The 23722-nt window shown below is 50.8% G+C and overlaps 1 protein-coding gene across 1 annotated transcript in view; it reads left to right on the top strand.

The window, feature by feature from the left end:
* Positions 1 to 23722, top strand: part of LOC115135246 (tRNA (32-2'-O)-methyltransferase regulator THADA) — a 135896-nt gene that overhangs the window by 64975 nt on the left and 47199 nt on the right. Inside the window, exon 32 of the mRNA XM_029669731.2 lies at positions 22663 to 23078. Coding sequence (XP_029525591.1) covers positions 22663 to 23078 — 416 coding nt within the window. The remainder of the gene's footprint in view (positions 1 to 22662; positions 23079 to 23722) is intronic.

The following is a 23722-nucleotide window of genomic DNA, read 5'->3' as shown; positions in this document are numbered from 1 at the left end:
CAAGTGGTCAGTTGATGTGCCCTGGGCCTGTTTTGAGTCGACTGTCGTACTGTGGTTTTTCTGTATGACCGACTGTGTTCCCTCTGACTGCTGTCTGGTCATGTGTCAAGTCGTTAGAAAGACGCGCACACACACACAGAGATACTGGCCTTTGGCATCCAGTGTCCACACACACACACACACAGAGATACTGGCCTTTGGCATCCAGTGTCCACACACACACACACACACACAGATACTGGCCTTTGGCATCCAGTGTCCACACACACAGAGATAATGGCCTTTGGCATCCAGTGTCCACACACACACAGAGATACTGGCCTTTGGCATCCATTGTCCACACACACACACAGAGATACTGGCCTTTGGCATCCAGTTTCCAAACACACACACACACACACACATATACTGGCCTTTGGCATCCAGTTTCCACACACACACACACAGATACTGGCCTTTGGCATCCAGTGTCCACACACACACACAGAGATACTGGCCTTTGGCATCCAGTATCCACACACACACAGAGATACTGGCCTTCGGCATCCAGTGTCCACACACACACAGAGATACTGGCCTTTGGCATCCAGTATCCACACACACACACACAGATACTGGCCTTTGGCATCCAGTGTCCACACACACACACACACACAGATACTGGCCTTTGGCATCCAGTATCCACACACACACAGAGATACTGGCCTTTGGCATCCAGTATCCACACACACACAGAGATACTGGCCTTTGGCATCCAGTGTCCACACACACACACAGATACTGGCCTTTGGCATCCAGTATCCACACACACACACAGAGATACTGGCCTTTGGCATCCAGTATCCACACACACACAGAGATACTGGCCTTTGGCATCCAGTATCCACACACACACACAGAGATACTGGCCTTTGGCATCCAGTATCCACACACACACACAGAGATACTGGCCTTTGGCATCCAGTATCCACACACACACAGAGATACTGGCCTTTGGCATCCAGTATCCACACACACACACAGAGATACTGGCCTTTGGCATCCAGTGTCCACACACACACACACAGAGATACTGGCCTTTGGCATCCAGTGTCCACACACACACACACACACACAGATACTGGCCTTTGGCATCCAGTGTCCACACACACAGAGATAATGGCCTTTGGCATCCAGTGTCCACACACACACAGAGATACTGGCCTTTGGCATCCATTGTCCACACACACACACAGAGATACTGGCCTTTGGCATCCAGTTTCCAAACACACACACACACACACACATATACTGGCCTTTGGCATCCAGTTTCCACACACACACACACAGATACTGGCCTTTGGCATCCAGTGTCCACACACACACACAGAGATACTGGCCTTTGGCATCCAGTATCCACACACACACAGAGATACTGGCCTTCGGCATCCAGTGTCCACACACACACAGAGATACTGGCCTTTGGCATCCAGTATCCACACACACACACACAGATACTGGCCTTTGGCATCCAGTGTCCACACACACACACACACACAGATACTGGCCTTTGGCATCCAGTATCCACACACACACAGAGATACTGGCCTTTGGCATCCAGTATCCACACACACACAGAGATACTGGCCTTTGGCATCCAGTGTCCACACACACACACAGATACTGGCCTTTGGCATCCAGTATCCACACACACACACAGAGATACTGGCCTTTGGCATCCAGTATCCACACACACACAGAGATACTGGCCTTTGGCATCCAGTATCCACACACACACACAGAGATACTGGCCTTTGGCATCCAGTATCCACACACACACACACAGATACTGGCCTTTGGCATCCAGTATCCACACACACACACACACACACACACATACTGGCCTTTGGCATCCAGTGTCCACACACACACACAGAGATACTGGCCTTTGGCATCCAGTATCCACACACACACAGAGATACTGGCCTTCGGCATCCAGTGTCCACACACACACAGAGATACTGGCCTTTGGCATCCAGTATCCACACACACACACACAGATACTGGCCTTTGGCATCCAGTGTCCACACACACACACACACATACTGGCCTTTGGCATCCAGTGTCCACACACACACACAGAGATACTGGCCTTTGGCATCCAGTATCCACACACACACAGAGATACTGGCCTTCGGCATCCAGTGTCCACACACACACAGAGATACTGGCCTTTGGCATCCAGTATCCACACACACACACACAGATACAGGCCTTTGGCATCCAGTGTCCACACACACACAGAGATACTGGCCTTTGGCATCCAGTGTCCACACACACACACACAGATACTGGCCTTTGGCATCCAGTGTCCACACACACACAGAAATACTGGCTTTTGGCATCCAGTGTCCACACACACACAGAAATACTGGCCTTCGGCATCCAGTGTCCACACACACACACAGAGATACTGGCCTTTGGCATCCAGTGTCTACACACACACACAGAGAGAGATACTGGCCTTTGGCATCCAGTGTCTACACACACACACACAGAGAGAGATACTGGCCTTTGGCATCCAGTGTCTACACACACACTGAGAGATACTGGCCTTTGGCATCCAGTGTCTACACACACACACAGAGAGATACTGGCCTTTGGCATGCAGTGTCTACACACACACACACACACACAGAGAGATACTGGCCTTTGGCATCCAGTGTCCACACACACACACACAGAGATACTGGCCTTTGGCATCCAGTGTCCACACACACACACACAGAGATACTGGCCTTTGGCATCCAGTGTCCACACACACACACACACACACACACACACAGAGATACTGGCCTTTGGCATCCAGTGTCCACACACACACACACAGAGATAATGGCCTTTGGCATCCAATGTCCACACACACACACACAAATACTGGCCTTTGGCATCCAGTGTCCACACACACACACAGAGATAATGGCCTTTGGCATCCAGTGTCCACACACACACACACACACATAGATACTGGCCTTTGGCATCCAGTGTCCACACACACACAGAGATGCTGGCCTTTGGCATCCAGTTTCCACACACACACACACACAGAAATACTGGCTTTTGGCATCCAGTGTCCACACACACACATAAATACTGGCTTTTGGCATCCAGTGTCCACACACACACAGAGATACTGGCCTTCGGCATCCAGTGTCCACACACACACAGAGATACTGGCCTTTGGCATCCAGTGTCCACACACACACACAGAGATACTGGCCTTTGGCATCCAGTGTCCACACACACACACAGAGATACTGGCCTTTGGCATCCAGTGTCCACACACACACACACACACAGAGATACTGGCCTTTGGCATCCAGTGTCCACACACACACACAGAGATACTGGCCTTTGGCATCCAGTGTCTACACACACACACAGATACTGGCCTTTGGCATCCAGTGTCTACACACACACACACACACACACACACACACACACAGAGATACTGGCCTTTGGCATGCAGTGTCTACACACACACAGAGAGGTACTGGCCTTTGGCATCCAGTGTCTACACACACACACACACACACACACACACACAGAGATACTGGCCTTTGGCATCCAGTGTCTACACACACACACACACACACAGAGATACTGGCCTTTGGCATCCAGTGTCTACACACACACACACACACACACACAGAGAGATACTGGCCTTTGGCATCCAGTGTCTACACACACACACACACACACACACAGAGATACTGGCCTTTGGCATCTAGTGTCTACACACACACACAGAGAGATACTGGCCTTTGGCATGCAGTGTCTACACACACACACAGAGATACTGGCCTTTGGCATCCAGTGTCTACACACACACAGAGAGATACTGGCCTTTGGCATCCAGTGTCTACACACACACACACACACACACACACACAGAGATACTGGCCTTTGGCATCCAGTGTCCACACACACACACACATAGATAATGGCCTTTGGCATCCAGTGTCCACACACACACACATAGATTCTGGCCTTTGGCATCCAGTGTCCACACACACACACAGATACTGGCCTTTGGCATCCGGTGTCCACACACACATACAGATACTGGCCTTTTGCATCCAGTGTCTACACACACACACACAGAGAGAGATACTGGCCTTTGGCATCCAGTGTCTACACACACACTGAGAGATACTGGCCTTTGGCATCCAGTGTCTACACACACACTGAGAGATACTGGCCTTTGGCATCCAGTGTCTACACACACACACAGAGAGATACTGGCCTTTGGCATGCAGTGTCTACACACACACACACACACACACAGAGATACTGGCCTTTGGCATCCAGTGTCCACACACACAGAGATACTGGCCTTTGGCATCCAGTGTCCACACACACACACACAGAGATACTGGCCTTTGGCATCCAGTGTCCACACACACACACACAAATACTGGCCTTTGGCATCCAGTGTCCACACACACACACAGAGATAATGGCCTTTGGCATCCAGTGTCCACACACACACACACACACACACATAGATACTGGCCTTTGGCATCCAGTGTCTACACACACACTGAGAGATAATGGCCTTTGGCATCCAGTTTCCACACACACACACACACACAGATACTGGCCTTTGGCATCCAGTTTCCACACACACACACACAGATACTGGCCTTTGGCATCCAGTGTCCACACACACACACAGAGATACTGGCCTTTGGCATCCAGTATCCACACACACAGAGATACTGGCCTTTGGCATCCAGTGTCCACACACACACACACAGAGATACTGGCCTTTGGCATCCAGTGTCCACACACACACACAGAGATACTGGCCTTTGGCATCCAGTGTCCACACACACACAGAAATACTGGCCTTGGGCATCCAATATCCACACAGAAATACTGGCCTTTGGCATCCAGTGTCCACACACACACAGAAATACTGGCCTTTGGCATCCAGTATCCACACACACACACACACAGATACTGGCCTTTGGCATCCAGTGTCCACACACACACACACAGATACTGGCCTTTGGCATCCAGTATCCACACACACACAGAGATACTGGCCTTTGGCATCCAGTATCCACACACACACACAGATACTGGCCTTTGGCATCCAGTGTCCACACACACACACACAGATACTGGCCTTTGGCATCCAGTATCCACACACACACAGAGATACTGGCCTTTGGCATCCAGTATCCACACACACACAGAGATACTGTCCTTTGGCATCCAGTATCCACACACACACACAGAGATACTGGCCTTTGGCATCCAGTATCCACACACACACACACAGATACTGACCTTTGGCATCCAGTATCCACACACAAACACACACACACACACACACACACACACAAATACTGGCCTTTGGCATCCAGTGTCCACACACACACACACAGAGATACAGGCCTTTGGCATCCAGTGTCCACACACACACAGAGATACTGGCCTTTGGCATCCAGTGTCCACACACACACACACAGATACTGGCCTTTGGCATCCAGTGTCCACACACACACAGAAATACTGGCTTTTGGCATCCAGTGTCCACACACACACAGAAATACTGGCCTTCGGCATCCAGTGTCCACACACACACACAGAGATACTGGCCTTTGGCATCCAGTGTCTACACACACACACAGAGAGAGATACTGGCCTTTGGCATCCAGTGTCTACACACACACACAGAGAGAGATACTGGCCTTTGGCATCCAGTGTCTACACACACACTGAGAGATACTGGCCTTTGGCATCCAGTGTCTACACACACACACACACAGAGAGATACTGGCCTTTGGCATCCAGTGTCCACACACACACACACAGAGATACTGGCCTTTGGCATCCAGTGTCCACACACACACACACAGAGATACTGGCCTTTGGCATCCAGTGTCCACACACACACACACACACACACACAGAGATACTGGCCTTTGGCATCCAGTGTCCACACACACACACACACAGAGATAATGGCCTTTGGCATCCAATGTCCACACACACACACACAAATACTGGCCTTTGGCATCCAGTGTCCACACACACACACACAGAGATAATGGCCTTTGGCATCCAGTGTCCACACACACACACACACACACATAGATACTGGCCTTTGGCATCCAGTGTCCACACACACACAGAGATGCTGGCCTTTGGCATCCAGTTTCCACACACACACACACACAGAAATACTGGCTTTTGGCATCCAGTGTCCACACACACACAGAAATACTGGCTTTTGGCATCCAGTGTCCACACACACACAGAGATACTGGCCTTCGGCATCCAGTGTCCACACACACACAGAGATACTGGCCTTTGGCATCCAGTGTCCACACACACACACAGAGATACTGGCCTTTGGCATCCAGTGTCTACACACACACACAGATACTGGCCTTTGGCATCCAGTGTCTACACACACACACACACACACACACACACACAGAGATACTGGCCTTTGGCATGCAGTGTCTACACACACACAGAGAGATACTGGCCTTTGGCATCCAGTGTCTACACACACACACACACACACACACACACACACACAGAGATACTGGCCTTTGGCATCCAGTGTCTACACACACACACACACACACAGAGATACTGGCCTTTGGCATCCAGTGTCTACACACACACACACGCACACACAGAGATACTGGCCTTTGGCATCCAGTGTCTACATACACACACACACACACACACAGAGATACTGGCCTTTGGCATCTAGTGTCTACACACACACACAGAGAGATACTGGCCTTTGGCATCCAGTATCCACACACACAGAGATACTGGCCTTTGGCATCCAGTGTCCACACACACACACACAGAGATACTGGCCTTTGGCATCCAGTGTCCACACACACACACACAGAGATACTGGCCTTTGGCATCCAGTGTCCACACACACACACACAGAGATACTGGCCTTTGGCATCCAGTGTCCACACACACACACAGAGATACTGGCCTTTGGCATCCAGTGTCCACACACACACAGAAATACTGGCCTTGGGCATCCAATATCCACACAGAGATACTGGCCTTTGGCATCCAGTGTCCACACACACACAGAAATACTGGCCTTTGGCATCCAGTATCCACACACACACAGAGATACTGGCCTTTGGCATCCAGTGTCCACACACACACACAGAGATACTGGCCTTTGGCATCCAGTGTCCACACACACACAGAAATACTGGCCTTGGGCATCCAATATCCACACAGAGATACTGGCCTTTGGCATCCAGTGTCCACACACACACAGAGATACAGGCCTTTGGCATCCAGTGTCCACACACACACAGAGATACTGGCCTTTGGCATCCAGTGTCCACACACACACACACAGATACTGGCCTTTGGCATCCAGTGTCCACACACACACAGAAATACTGGCTTTTGGCATCCAGTGTCCACACACACACAGAAATACTGGCCTTCGGCATCCAGTGTCCACACACACACACAGAGATACTGGCCTTTGGCATCCAGTGTCTACACACACACACAGAGAGAGATACTGGCCTTTGGCATCCAGTGTCTACACACACACACAGAGAGAGATACTGGCCTTTGGCATCCAGTGTCTACACACACACTGAGAGATACTGGCCTTTGGCATCCAGTGTCTACACACACACACAGAGAGATACTGGCCTTTGGCATGCAGTGTCTACACACACACACACACACACACACACAGAGATACTGGCCTTTGGCATCCAGTGTCCACACACACACACACAGAGATACTGGCCTTTGGCATCCAGTGTCCACACACACACACACAGAGATACTGGCCTTTGGCATCCAGTGTCCACACACACACACACACACACACACACACAGAGATACTGGCCTTTGGCATCCAGTGTCCACACACACACACACACAGAGATAATGGCCTTTGGCATCCAATGTCCACACACACACACACAAATACTGGCCTTTGGCATCCAGTGTCCACACACACACACACAGAGATAATGGCCTTTGGCATCCAGTGTCCACACACACACACACACACACATAGATACTGGCCTTTGGCATCCAGTGTCCACACACACACAGAGATGCTGGCCTTTGGCATCCAGTTTCCACACACACACAGAAATACTGGCTTTTGGCATCCAGTGTCCACACACACACAGAAATACTGGCTTTTGGCATCCAGTGTCCACACACACACAGAGATACTGGCCTTCGGCATCCAGTGTCCACACACACACAGAGATACTGGCCTTTGGCATCCAGTGTCCACACACACACACAGAGATACTGGCCTTTGGCATCCAGTGTCTACACACACACACAGATACTGGCCTTTGGCATCCAGTGTCTACACACACACACACACACACACACACACACACACACACACACAGAGATACTGGCCTTTGGCATGCAGTGTCTACACACACACAGAGAGATACTGGCCTTTGGCATCCAGTGTCTACACACACACACACACACACACACACACACACACAGAGATACTGGCCTTTGGCATCCAGTGTCTACACACACACACACACACACAGAGATACTGGCCTTTGGCATCCAGTGTCTACACACACACACACGCACACACAGAGATACTGGCCTTTGGCATCCAGTGTCTACATACACACACACACACACACACAGAGATACTGGCCTTTGGCATCTAGTGTCTACACACACACACAGAGAGATACTGGCCTTTGGCATCCAGTATCCACACACACAGAGATACTGGCCTTTGGCATCCAGTGTCCACACACACACACACAGAGATACTGGCCTTTGGCATCCAGTGTCCACACACACACACACAGAGATACTGATCCAGTGTCCACACACACACACAGAGATACTGGCCTTTGGCATCCAGTGTCCACACACACACACAGAGATACTGGCCTTGGCATCCAGTGTCCACACACACACAGAAATACTGGCCTTGGGCATCCAATATCCACACACAGAGATACTGGCCTTTGGCATCCAGTGTCCACACACACACAGAAATACTGGCCTTTGGCATCCAGTGTCCACACACACACAGAGATACTGGCCTTGGCATCCAGTGTCCACACACACACACACACACAGAGATACTGGCCTTTGGCATCCAGTGTCCACACACACACAGAAATACTGGCCTTGGGCATCCAATATCCACACACATCCAGTGTCCACACACACACAGAGATACTGGCCTTTGGCATCCAGTGTCCACACACACACACACACACAGATACTGGCCTTTGGCATACATCCAGTGTCCACACACACACACAGAGATACTGGCCTTTGGCATCCAGTGTCTACACACACACACAGAGATACTGGCCTTTGGCATCCAGTGTCTACACACACACACAGAGATACTGGCCTTTGGCATAGTGTCTACACACACACTGAGAGATACTGGCCTTTGGCATCCAGTGTCTACACACACACACAGAGAGATACTGGCCTTTGGCATGCAGTGTCTACACACACACAGAGATACTGGCCTTTGGCATCCTAGAGAGATGGCCTCCAGTGTCACACACACACACAGAGATACTGGCCTTTGGCATCCAGTGTCCACACACACACACACAGAGATACTGGCCTTTGGCATCCAGTGTCCACACACACACACACACACACACACACACAGAGATACTGGCCTTTGGCATCCAGTGTCCACACACACACACACACAGAGATAATGGCCTTTGGCATCCAATGTCCACACACACACACACAAATACTGGCCTTTGGCATCCAGTGTCCACACACACACACACACAGAGATAATGGCCTTTGGCATCCAGTGTCCACACACACACACACACACACATAGATACTGGCCTTTGGCATCCAGTGTCCACACACACACAGAGATGCTGGCCTTTGGCATCCAGTTTCACACACACACAGAAATACTGGCTTTTGGCATCCAGTGTCCACACACACACAGAAATACTGGCTTTTGGCATCCAGTGTCCACACACACACAGAGATACTGGCCTTCGGCATCCAGTGTCCACACACACACAGAGATACTGGCCTTTGGCATCCAGTGTCCACACACACACACAGAGATACTGGCCTTTGGCATCCAGTGTCTACACACACACACAGATACTGGCCTTTGGCATCCAGTGTCTACACACACACACACACACACACACACACACACACACACACAGAGATACTGGCCTTTGGCATGCAGTGTCTACACACACACAGAGAGATACTGGCCTTTGGCATCCAGTGTCTACACACACACACACACACACACACACACACACACAGAGATACTGGCCTTTGGCATCCAGTGTCTACACACACACACACACACACAGAGATACTGGCCTTTGGCATCCAGTGTCTACACACACACACACGCACACACAGAGATACTGGCCTTTGGCATCCAGTGTCTACATACACACACACACACACACACAGAGATACTGGCCTTTGGCATCTAGTGTCTACACACACACACAGAGAGATACTGGCCTTTGGCATCCAGTATCCACACACACAGAGATACTGGCCTTTGGCATCCAGTGTCCACACACACACACACAGAGATACTGGCCTTTGGCATCCAGTGTCCACACACACACACACAGAGATACTGGCCTTTGGCATCCAGTGTCCACACACACACACACAGAGATACTGGCCTTTGGCATCCAGTGTCCACACACACACACAGAGATACTGGCCTTTGGCATCCAGTGTCCACACACACACAGAAATACTGGCCTTGGGCATCCAATATCCACACAGAGATACTGGCCTTTGGCATCCAGTGTCCACACACACACAGAAATACTGGCCTTTGGCATCCAGTATCCACACACACACACACAGATACTGGCCTTTGGCATCCAGTGTCCACACACACACACACAGATACTGGCCTTTGGCATCCAGTATCCACACACACACAGAGATACTGGCCTTTGGCATCCAGTATCCACACACACACAGAGATACTGGCCTTTGGCATCCAGTATCCACACACACACACACAGATACTGACCTTTGGCATCCAGTATCCACACACACACACACACACACACAAATACTGGCCTTTGGCATCCAGTGTCCACACACACACACACACACAGAGATACAGGCCTTTGGCATCCAGTGTCCACACACACACAGAGATACTGGCCTTTGGCATCCAGTGTCCACACACACACACACAGATACTGGCCTTTGGCATCCAGTGTCCACACACACACAGAAATACTGGCTTTTGGCATCCAGTGTCCACACACACACAGAAATACTGGCCTTCGGCATCCAGTGTCCACACACACACACAGAGATACTGGCCTTTGGCATCCAGTGTCTACACACACACACAGAGATACTGGCCTTTGGCATCCAGTGTCTACACACACACACAGAGAGAGATACTGGCCTTTGGCATCCAGTGTCTACACACACACACAGAGAGAGATACTGGCCTTTGGCATCCAGTGTCTACACACACACTGAGAGATACTGGCCTTTGGCATCCAGTGTCTACACACACACACAGAGAGATACTGGCCTTTGGCATGCAGTGTCTACACACACACACACACACACACAGAGAGATACTGGCCTTTGGCATCCAGTGTCCACACACACACACACACAGAGATACTGGCCTTTGGCATCCAGTGTCCACACACACACACACAGAGATACTGGCCTTTGGCATCCAGTGTCCACACACACACACACACACACACACACACACACACACACACACACACAGAGATACTGGCCTTTGGCATCCAGTGTCCACACACACACACACACAGAGATAATGGCCTTTGGCATCCAATGTCCACACACACACACACAAATACTGGCCTTTGGCATCCAGTGTCCACACACACACACACAGAGATAATGGCCTTTGGCATCCAGTGTCCACACACACACACACACACACATAGATACTGGCCTTTGGCATCCAGTGTCCACACACACACAGAGATGCTGGCCTTTGGCATCCAGTTTCCACACACACACACACACAGAAATACTGGCTTTTGGCATCCAGTGTCCACACACACACAGAAATACTGGCTTTTGGCATCCAGTGTCCACACACACACAGAGATACTGGCCTTCGGCATCCAGTGTCCACACACACACAGAGATACTGGCCTTTGGCATCCAGTGTCCACACACACACACACAGATACTGGCCTTTGGCATCCAGTGTCCACACACACACAGAAATACTGGCTTTTGGCATCCAGTGTCCACACACACACAGAAATACTGGCCTTCGGCATCCAGTGTCCACACACACACACAGAGATACTGGCCTTTGGCATCCAGTGTCTACACACACACACAGAGATACTGGCCTTTGGCATCCAGTGTCTACACACACACACAGAGAGAGATACTGGCCTTTGGCATCCAGTGTCTACACACACACACAGAGAGATACTGGCCTTTGGCATCCAGTGTCTACACACACACTGAGAGATACTGGCCTTTGGCATCCAGTGTCTACACACACACACAGAGAGATACTGGCCTTTGGCATGCAGTGTCTACACACACACACACACACACACACACAGAGAGATACTGGCCTTTGGCATCCAGTGTCCACACACACACACACAGAGATACTGGCCTTTGGCATCCAGTGTCCACACACACACACACAGAGATACTGGCCTTTGGCATCCAGTGTCCACACACACACACACACACACACACACACACACACACACACACAGAGATACTGGCCTTTGGCATCCAGTGTCCACACACACACACACACAGAGATAATGGCCTTTGGCATCCAATGTCCACACACACACACACAAATACTGGCCTTTGGCATCCAGTGTCCACACACACACACACAGAGATAATGGCCTTTGGCATCCAGTGTCCACACACACACACATAGATACTGGCCTTTGGCATCCAGTGTCCACACACACACAGAGATGCTGGCCTTTGGCATCCAGTTTCCACACACACACACACACAGAAATACTGGCTTTTGGCATCCAGTGTCCACACACACACAGAAATACTGGCTTTTGGCATCCAGTGTCCACACACACACAGAGATACTGGCCTTCGGCATCCAGTGTCCACACACACACAGAGATACTGGCCTTTGGCATCCAGTGTCCACACACACACACAGAGATACTGGCCTTTGGCATCCAGTGTCTACACACACACACACACACACACACACACACACACACACACACACAGAGATACTGGCCTTTGGCATGCAGTGTCTACACACACACAGAGAGATACTGGCCTTTGGCATCCAGTGTCTACACACACACACACACACACACACACACACACAGAGATACTGGCCTTTGGCATCCAGTGTCTACACACACACACACACACACAGAGATACTGGCCTTTGGCATCCAGTGTCTACACACACACACACGCACACACAGAGATACTGGCCTTTGGCATCCAGTGTCTACATACACACACACACACACACACACACAGAGATACTGGCCTTTGGCATCTAGTGTCTACACACACACACAGAGAGATACTGGCCTTTGGCATCCAGTATCCACACACACAGAGATACTGGCCTTTGGCATCCAGTGTCCACACACACACACACAGAGATACTGGCCTTTGGCATCCAGTGTCCACACACACACACACAGAGATACTGGCCTTTGGCATCCAGTGTCCACACACACACACACAGAGATACTGGCCTTTGGCATCCAGTGTCCACACACACACACAGAGATACTGGCCTTTGGCATCCAGTGTCCACACACACACAGAAATACTGGCCTTGGGCATCCAATATCCACACAGAAATACTGGCCTTTGGCATCCAGTGTCCACACACACACAGAAATACTGGCCTTTGGCATCCAGTATCCACACACACACACACAGATACTGGCCTTTGGCATCCAGTGTCCACACACACACACACAGATACTGGCCTTTGGCATCCAGTATCCACACACACACAGAGATACTGGCCTTTGGCATCCAGTATCCACACACACACAGAGATACTGGCCTTTGGCATCCAGTGTCCACACACACACACACAGATACTGGCCTTTGGCATCCAGTATCCACACACACACACAGAGATACTGGCCTTTGGCATCCAGTATCCACACACACACAGAGATACTGTCCTTTGGCATCCAGTATCCACACACACACACAGAGATACTGGCCTTTGGCATCCAGTATCCACACACACACACACAGATACTGACCTTTGGCATCCAGTATCCACACACACACACACACACACACACACACACACACACACAAATACTGGCATTTGGCATCCAGTGTCCACACACACACACACAGAGATACAGGCCTTTGGCATCCAGTGTCCACACACACACAGAGATACTGGCCTTTGGCATCCAGTGTCCACACACACACACACAGATACTGGCCTTTGGCATCCAGTGTCCACACACACACAGAAATACTGGCTTTTGGCATCCAGTGTCCACACACACACAGAAATACTGGCCTTCGGCATCCAGTGTCCACACACACACACAGAGATACTGGCCTTTGGCATCCAGTGTCTACACACACACACAGAGAGAGATACTGGCCTTTGGCATCCAGTGTCTACACACACACACAGAGAGAGATACTGGCCTTTGGCATCCAGTGTCTACACACACACTGAGAGATACTGGCCTTTGGCATCCAGTGTCTACACACACACACAGAGAGATACTGGCCTTTGGCATGCAGTGTCTACACACACACACACACACACACACAGAGAGATACTGGCCTTTGGCATCCAGTGTCCACACACACACACACAGAGATACTGGCCTTTGGCATCCAGTGTCCACACACACACACACAGAGATACTGGCCTTTGGCATCCAGTGTCCACACACACACACACACACACACACACACACACACACAGAGATACTGGCCTTTGGCATCCAGTGTCCACACACACACACACACAGAGATAATGGCCTTTGGCATCCAATGTCCACACACACACACACAAATACTGGCCTTTGGCATCCAGTGTCCACACACACACACACAGAGATAATGGCCTTTGGCATCCAGTGTCCACACACACACACACACACACACATAGATACTGGCCTTTGGCATCCAGTGTCCACACACACACAGAGATGCTGGCCTTTGGCATCCAGTTTCCACACACACACACACACACAGAAATACTGGCTTTTGGCATCCAGTGTCCACACACACACAGAAATACTGGCTTTTGGCATCCAGTGTCCACACACACACAGAGATACTGGCCTTCGGCATCCAGTGTCCACACACACACAGAGATACTGGCCTTTGGCATCCAGTGTCCACACACACACACAGAGATACTGGCCTTTGGCATCCAGTGTCCACACACACACACAGAGATACTGGCCTTTGGCATCCAGTGTCCACACACACACACACACAGAGATACTGGCCTTTGGCATCCAGTGTCCACACACACACACAGAGATACTGGCCTTTGGCATCCAGTGTCTACACACACACACAGATACTGGCCTTTGGCATCCAGTGTCTACACACACACACACACACACACACACACACACACACACACAGAGATACTGGCCTTTGGCATGCAGTGTCTACACACACACAGAGAGATACTGGCCTTTGGCATCCAGTGTCTACACACACACACACACACACACACACACACACAGAGATACTGGCCTTTGGCATCCAGTGTCTACACACACACACACACAGAGATACTGGCCTTTGGCATCCAGTGTCTACACACACACACACGCACACACAGAGATACTGGCCTTTGGCATCCAGTGTCTACACACACACACACACACAGAGATACTGGCCTTTGGCATCTAGTGTCTACACACACACACAGAGAGATACTGGCCTTTGGCATGCAGTGTCTACACACACACACAGAGATACTGGCCTTTGGCATCCAGTGTCTACACACACACACAGAGATACTGGCCTTTGGCATCCAGTGTCTACACACACACACACACACACACACAGAGATACTGGCCTTTGGCATCCAGTGTCCACACACACACACACATAGATAATGGCCTTTGGCATCCAGTGTCCACACACACACACATAGATTCTGGCCTTTGACATCCAGTGTCCACACACACACACAGATACTGGCCTTTGGCATCCGGTGTCCACACACACATACAGATACTGGCCTTTTGCATCCAGTGTCTACACACACACACAGAGAGAGATACTGGCCTTTGGCATCCAGTGTCTACACACACACTGAGAGATACTGGCCTTTGGCATCCAGTGTCTACACACACACTGAGAGATACTGGCCTTTGGCATCCAGTGTCTACACACACACACAGAGAGATACTGGCCTTTGGCATGCAGTGTCTACACACACACACACACACACAGAGATACTGGCCTTTGGCATCCAGTGTCCACACACACACACACAGAGATACTGGCCTTTGGCATCCAGTGTCCACACACACACACACACAGAGATACTGGCCTTTGGCATCCAGTGTCCACACACACACACACACACACAGAGATACTGGCCTTTGGCATCCAGTGTCCACACACACACACACAGAGATAATGGCCTTTGGCATCCAATGTCCACACACACACACACAAATACTGGCCTTTGGCATCCAGTGTCCACACACACACACAGAGATAATGGCCTTTGGCATCCAGTGTCCACACACACACACACACACACACACATAGATACTGGCCTTTGGCATCCAGTGTCCACACACACACAGAGATGCTGGCCTTTGGCATCCAGTTTCCACACACACACACACACACAGATACTGGCCTTTGGCATCCAGTTTCCACACACACACACACAGATACTGGCCTTTGGCATCCAGTGTCCACACACACACACAGAGATACTGGCCTTTGGCATCCAGTATCCACACACACAGAGATACTGGCCTTTGGCATCCGGTGTCCACACACACATACAGATACTGGCCTTTTGCATCCAGTGTCTACACACACACACAGAGAGAGATACTGGCCTTTGGCATCCAGTGTCTACACACACTGAGAGATACTGGCCTTTGGCATCCAGTGTCTACACACACACTGAGAGATACTGGCCTTTGGCATCCAGTGTCTACACACACACACAGAGAGATACTGGCCTTTGGCATGCAGTGTCTACACACACACACACACACACAGAGATACTGGCCTTTGGCATCCAGTGTCCACACACACACACACAGAGATACTGGCCTTTGGCATCCAGTGTCCACACACACACACACACAGAGATACTGGCCTTTGGCATCCAGTGTCCACACACACACACACACACACACACACAGAGATACTGGCCTTTGGCATCCAGTGTCCACACACACACACACAGAGATAATGGCCTTTGGCATCCAATGTCCACACACACACACACAAATACTGGCCTTTGGCATCCAGTGTCCACACACACACACAGAGATAATGGCCTTTGGCATCCAGTGTCCACACACACACACACACACACATAGATACTGGCCTTTGGCATCCAGTGTCCACACACACACAGAGATGCTGGCCTTTGGCATCCAGTTTCCACACACACACACACACACAGATACTGGCCTTTGGCATCCAGTTTCCACACACACACACACAGATACTGGCCTTTGGCATCCAGTGTCCACACACACACACAGAGATACTGGCCTTTGGCATCCAGTATCCACACACACAGAGATACTGGCCTTTGGCATCCAGTGTCCACACACACACACACAGAGATACTGGCCTTTGGCATCCAGTGTCCACACACACACAGAGATACTGGCCTTTGGCATCCAGTGTCCACACACACACACAGAGATACTGGCCTTTGGCATCCAGTGTCCACACACACACAGAAATACTGGCCTTGGGCATCCAATATCCACACAGAAATACTGGCCTTTGGCATCCAGTGTCCACACACACACAGAAATACTGGCTTTTGGCATCCAGTGTCCACACACACACACACACAGAGATACTGGCCTTTGGCATCTAGTGTCCACACACACAGAGATACTGATCTTTGGCATCTAGTGTCCACACACACAGAGATACTGGCCTTTGGCATCCAGTGTCCACACACACAGAGATACTGGCCTTTGGCATCCAGTGTCCACACACACACAGAGATACTGGCCTTTGGCATCCAGTGTCCACACACACACAGAGATACTGGCCTTTGGCATCCAGTGTCCACACACACACAGAGATACTGGCCTTTGGCATCCAGTGTCCACACACACACAGAGATACTGGCCTTTGGCATCCAGTGTCCACACACACACAGAGATACTGGCCTTTGGCATCCAGTGTCTACACACACACTGAGAGATACTGGCCTTTGGCATCCAGTGTCTACACACACACACAGAGAGATACTGGCCTTTGGCATGCAGTGTCTACACACACACACACACACACACACAGAGAGATACTGGCCTTTGGCATCCAGTGTCCACACACACACACACAGAGATACTGGCCTTTGGCATCCAGTGTCCACACACACACACACAGAGATACTGGCCTTTGGCATCCAGTGTCCACACACACACACACACACACACACACACAGAGATACTGGCCTTTGGCATCCAGTGTCCACACACACACACACACAGAGATAATGGCCTTTGGCATCCAATGTCCACACACACACACACAAATACTGGCCTTTGGCATCCAGTGTCCACACACACACACACACAGAGATAATGGCCTTTGGCATCCAGTGTCCACACACACACACACACACACATAGATACTGGCCTTTGGCATCCAGTGTCCACACACACACAGAGATGCTGGCCTTTGGCATCCAGTTTCCACACACACACACACACAGAAATACTGGCTTTTGGCATCCAGTGTCCACACACACACAGAAATACTGGCTTTTGGCATCCAGTGTCCACACACACACAGAGATACTGGCCTTCGGCATCCAGTGTCCACACACACACAGAGATACTGGCCTTTGGCATCCAGTGTCCACACACACACACAGAGATACTGGCCTTTGGCATCCAGTGTCCACACACACACACAGAGATACTGGCCTTTGGCATCCAGTGTCCACACACACACACACAGAGATACTGGCCTTTGGCATCCAGTGTCCACACACACACACAGAGATACTGGCCTTTGGCATCCAGTGTCTACACACACACACAGATACTGGCCTTTGGCATCCAGTGTCTACACACACACACACACACACACACACACACACACACACACACACACACACACACACACACACACACAGAGATACTGGCCTTTGGCATGCAGTGTCTACACACACACAGAGAGATACTGGCCTTTGGCATCCAGTGTCTACACACACACACACACACACACACAGAGATACTGGCCTTTGGCATCCAGTGTCTACACACACACACACACACACAGAGATACTGGCCTTTGGCATCCAGTGTCTACACACACACACACGCACACACAGAGATACTGGCCTTTGGCATCCAGTGTCTACACACACACACACACACACAGAGATACTGGCCTTTGGCATCTAGTGTCTACACACACACACAGAGAGATACTGGCCTTTGGCATGCAGTGTCTACACACACACACAGAGATACTGGCCTTTGGCATCCAGTGTCTACACACACACACAGAGATACTGGCCTTTGGCATCCAGTGTCTACACACACACACACACACACACACACAGATACTGGCCTTTGGCATCCAGTGTCCACACACACACACACATAGATAATGGCCTTTGGCATCCAGTGTCCACACACACACACATAGATTCTGGCCTTTGGCATCCAGTGTCCACACACACACACAGATACTGGCCTTTGGCATCCGGTGTCCACACACACATACAGATACTGGCCTTTTGCATCCAGTGTCTACACACACACACAGAGAGAGATACTGGCCTTTGGCATCCAGTGTCTACACACACACTGAGAGATACTGGCCTTTGGCATCCAGTGTCTACACACACACTGAGAGATACTGGCCTTTGGCATCCAGTGTCTACACACACACACAGAGAGATACTGGCCTTTGGCATGCAGTGTCTACACACACACACACACACACAGAGATACTGGCCTTTGGCATCCAGTGTCCACACACACACACACAGAGATACTGGCCTTTGGCATCCAGTGTCCACACACACACACACAGAGATACTGGCCTTTGGCATCCAGTGTCCACACACACACACACACACACACACAGAGATACTGGCCTTTGGCATCCAGTGTCCACACACACACACACAGAGATAATGGCCTTTGGCATCCAATGTCCACACACACACACACAAATACTGGCCTTTGGCATCCAGTGTCCACACACACACACAGAGATAATGGCCTTTGGCATCCAGTGTCCACACACACACACACACACACACACATAGATACTGGCCTTTGGCATCCAGTGTCCACACACACACAGAGATGCTGGCCTTTGGCATCCAGTTTCCACACACACACACACACACAGATACTGGCCTTTGGCATCCAGTTTCCACACACACACACACAGATACTGGCCTTTGGCATCCAGTGTCCACACACACACACAGAGATACTGGCCTTTGGCATCCAGTATCCACACACACAGAGATACTGGCCTTTGGCATCCAGTATCCACACACACAGAGATACTGGCCTTTGGCATCCAGTGTCCACACACACACACACAGAGATACTGGCCTTTGGCATCCAGTGTCCACACACACACACAGAGATACTGGCCTTTGGCATCCAGTGTCCACACACACACACAGAGATACTGGCCTTTGGCATCCAGTGTCCACACACACACAGAAATACTGGCCTTGGGCATCCAATATCCACACAGAAATACTGGCCTTTGGCATCCAGTGTCCACACACACACAGAAATACTGGCTTTTGGCATCCAGTGTCCACACACACACACACACAGAGATACTGGCCTTTGGCATCTAGTGTCCACACACACAGAGATACTGATCTTTGGCATCCAGTGTCCACACACACAGAGATACTGGCCTTTGGCATCCAGTGTCCACACACACAGAGATACTGGCCTTTGGCATCCAGTGTCCACACACACACAGAGATACTGGCCTTTGGCATCCAGTGTCCACACACACACAGAGATACTGGCCTTTGGCATCCAGTGTCCACACACACACAGAGATACTGGCCTTTGGCATCCAGTGTCCACACACACAGAGATACTGGCCTTTGGCATCCAGTGTCCACACACACACAGAGATACTGGCCTTTGGCATCCAGTGTCCACACACACAGAGATACTGGCCTTTGGCATCCAGTGTCCACACACACACACACAGCCAGTTTGTGGTGGAACGCCTTTAATTTCCTCACTGAATCCCGGCTGCGGTCCCCCGAGACTCAGCTATTTTGATGAATGCCATTATAAAAACAGCTCTGCTCTCAGCCTAATTATGTTTTCCCTCTCTCACTATTTCTCTCCCCCCTCTCTCTCCCTAACATCAGTTTACTGGCCTAGTTGAAAGGGAAGTCAGGAGTTTGGGCTGCTCCCTGTTTGACTTGATTCACTTCCCTCCAGCTCTGTTTGGGTTGTTGCCGTCACCCTGCTGCTCCGGCCGGCTTCTGGAGTTGTGGAACACTGGTATGGTGCAGTTTTGTACGATCTAGATTGAGTGTTTGTGCACGTGTGGATACTTCTACATGGGGTCTAACTGGAGAGGAAAGGCCTGACAATCCAGATAGGGTTGCAGTGTCCTTCCCCCAAATGCAGACAGGCCGCTCTTCTCTCTCTCCCTCCCCTCTCTCTCTCTCTCTCTCTCTCTCTCTCTCTCTCTCTCTCTCTCTCTCTGTGACAAGCTCCCATTTTGTCTCCAGTCATCCTCATCCCACCGGTCCCTCCTCTCTCGTCCCGTTGTCATTCCTGTCCTCCCATTATGGCCATTACGGGCCGCTCATGTGGCCGCCGGACTCTTTGAGGATCTCGTTCCACGGTAACCCTAGACCGTCCCCGGGGAATGCAGCATTTCCCTTCCTTTTTGTCTGGCTCATGTTGAGTGGCGCTCGGGGGGGCCAGGTTGAGTTGCACTTTTTCTTTCTGGGGGGTGGAGGGAGGTGGTGTGTGTGTTAATATTAAGCTGGCTGTGAAAGGAGGCCCTGTGAAGATGTCTTGGATTTTGGAGCAATGTAGCAGGGGAGGGGGTTGGGGATGGAGCTACAGAAAGATATTGAGTTACCAAAAAACGTCCTGGTAGCGCGGTAAAGCTGTGCTTCAGGAAGAACTGGTGTGGGTACGTGTGTGGTCATTGTACGTCTATCAACCACTGGAGCCTAGACAGGACAGACGGACTGAGTGTGGAGGTGTGAAGTGACTGGCACAATAAGGAGCCAGGCCAACAGAGTACAACAAAGGGGGTCACCTGTACACCCCAGAGGGTTGACAGCACCTCCCTCAAGTGTGTGTGTGTCTTTGTGTGCATGCCAATGTTCTCTTCCTGTTTTCCTTCTCTCCTTAGACTCTGAGCTAAAGGAGCTGCGTGAGGAAACGCTGGCACTCCTGATGGCCTCTGAGCTGGTGACCCCTGGAGGCCCCTCTGCTGTGTGTGGCCCCTCAGGCCCCCCCGGCACCACCCAGTATCTCCTCAGCCTGGCACGCCTGGCACTCAGCGCCAGCGTGGAGAGCCCACTGCTGTGGGGCATGGAAGAGGATGGCAACACATCGCGAGGACCCCTGCTCCTGGGGTGTCTGCTGCAGTGCCCGCACTACGAAGTCCGTGAGCTGGCCCTGGGAGAGGTCCTGAGGAGGCTGGAAAGGGAGAGGGATGAAGGAAAGGGGGAGGAGGAGAGAAGCTCTCACTGGCCCCAGGAGACCATCATCTCAAACCTCACTACCCTGGCCCTGCATGAGGCCCACCCCCAGTCTCTGGCCAAGGTAAGACACCATGGGGAGGGCCACTAGGACCAGAGTTTTTCCCTCATGTCTGGTCATGTTTTAAGCATAAACTCCAGGGCTCTTAAACATGTTGAATGGGTTATTCGGTAGTTGGTCATGTAGCTGGTGTTTTATGAAGCCCATGGGGGGGGATCAAACCTACAACTCCACCCATCTCAATTGTGTTCAACCTCCCTCTCCCCAGTGACAAACTCAAGACAATTATAACAAATCGATTACATGTAGAAATCTGGTTTCCTTATTATTGCGTGAGAGTCTTCAAGCGCCATATGGCTACGCCAAGAGAACCTCTCTCCCCCTCCCTCCCTCCTCGGTCCCTCTAAGGTTTGGTAACTTTCCACTCCTCCACCAGGCAGAACCTCCTGCACCACGGTGGAGGTTTAAGTGAAAAGGCAGCCTGTTTATCCCAGCTAGAATCATATTTCAATTCCTCATAAACACTGGACAGCCATCCATTACCCAAATCTTTGCCCTGCCATTTTTATCATTAAGCTGTGTAAGAGTTGACAGGACTTGTCACTACTGGAAATGGTGTGTGCGTGCACGCGTTTGTGTGTTTCATTGAAAGCTGTTTTATTGCCCAGCCGTTAATGTTTAACCAGCCGGTCCGTTAAGCCGCATCT

The sequence above is a fragment of the Oncorhynchus nerka genome, linkage group LG10 (genome assembly GCF_034236695.1).
Source record: "Oncorhynchus nerka isolate Pitt River linkage group LG10, Oner_Uvic_2.0, whole genome shotgun sequence".
In the NCBI taxonomy this organism is placed as follows: domain Eukaryota; kingdom Metazoa; phylum Chordata; class Actinopteri; order Salmoniformes; family Salmonidae; genus Oncorhynchus; species Oncorhynchus nerka.
Note: the sequence above shows the minus strand (reverse complement) of the source record. Positions and strands in the feature narration are given on the sequence as shown.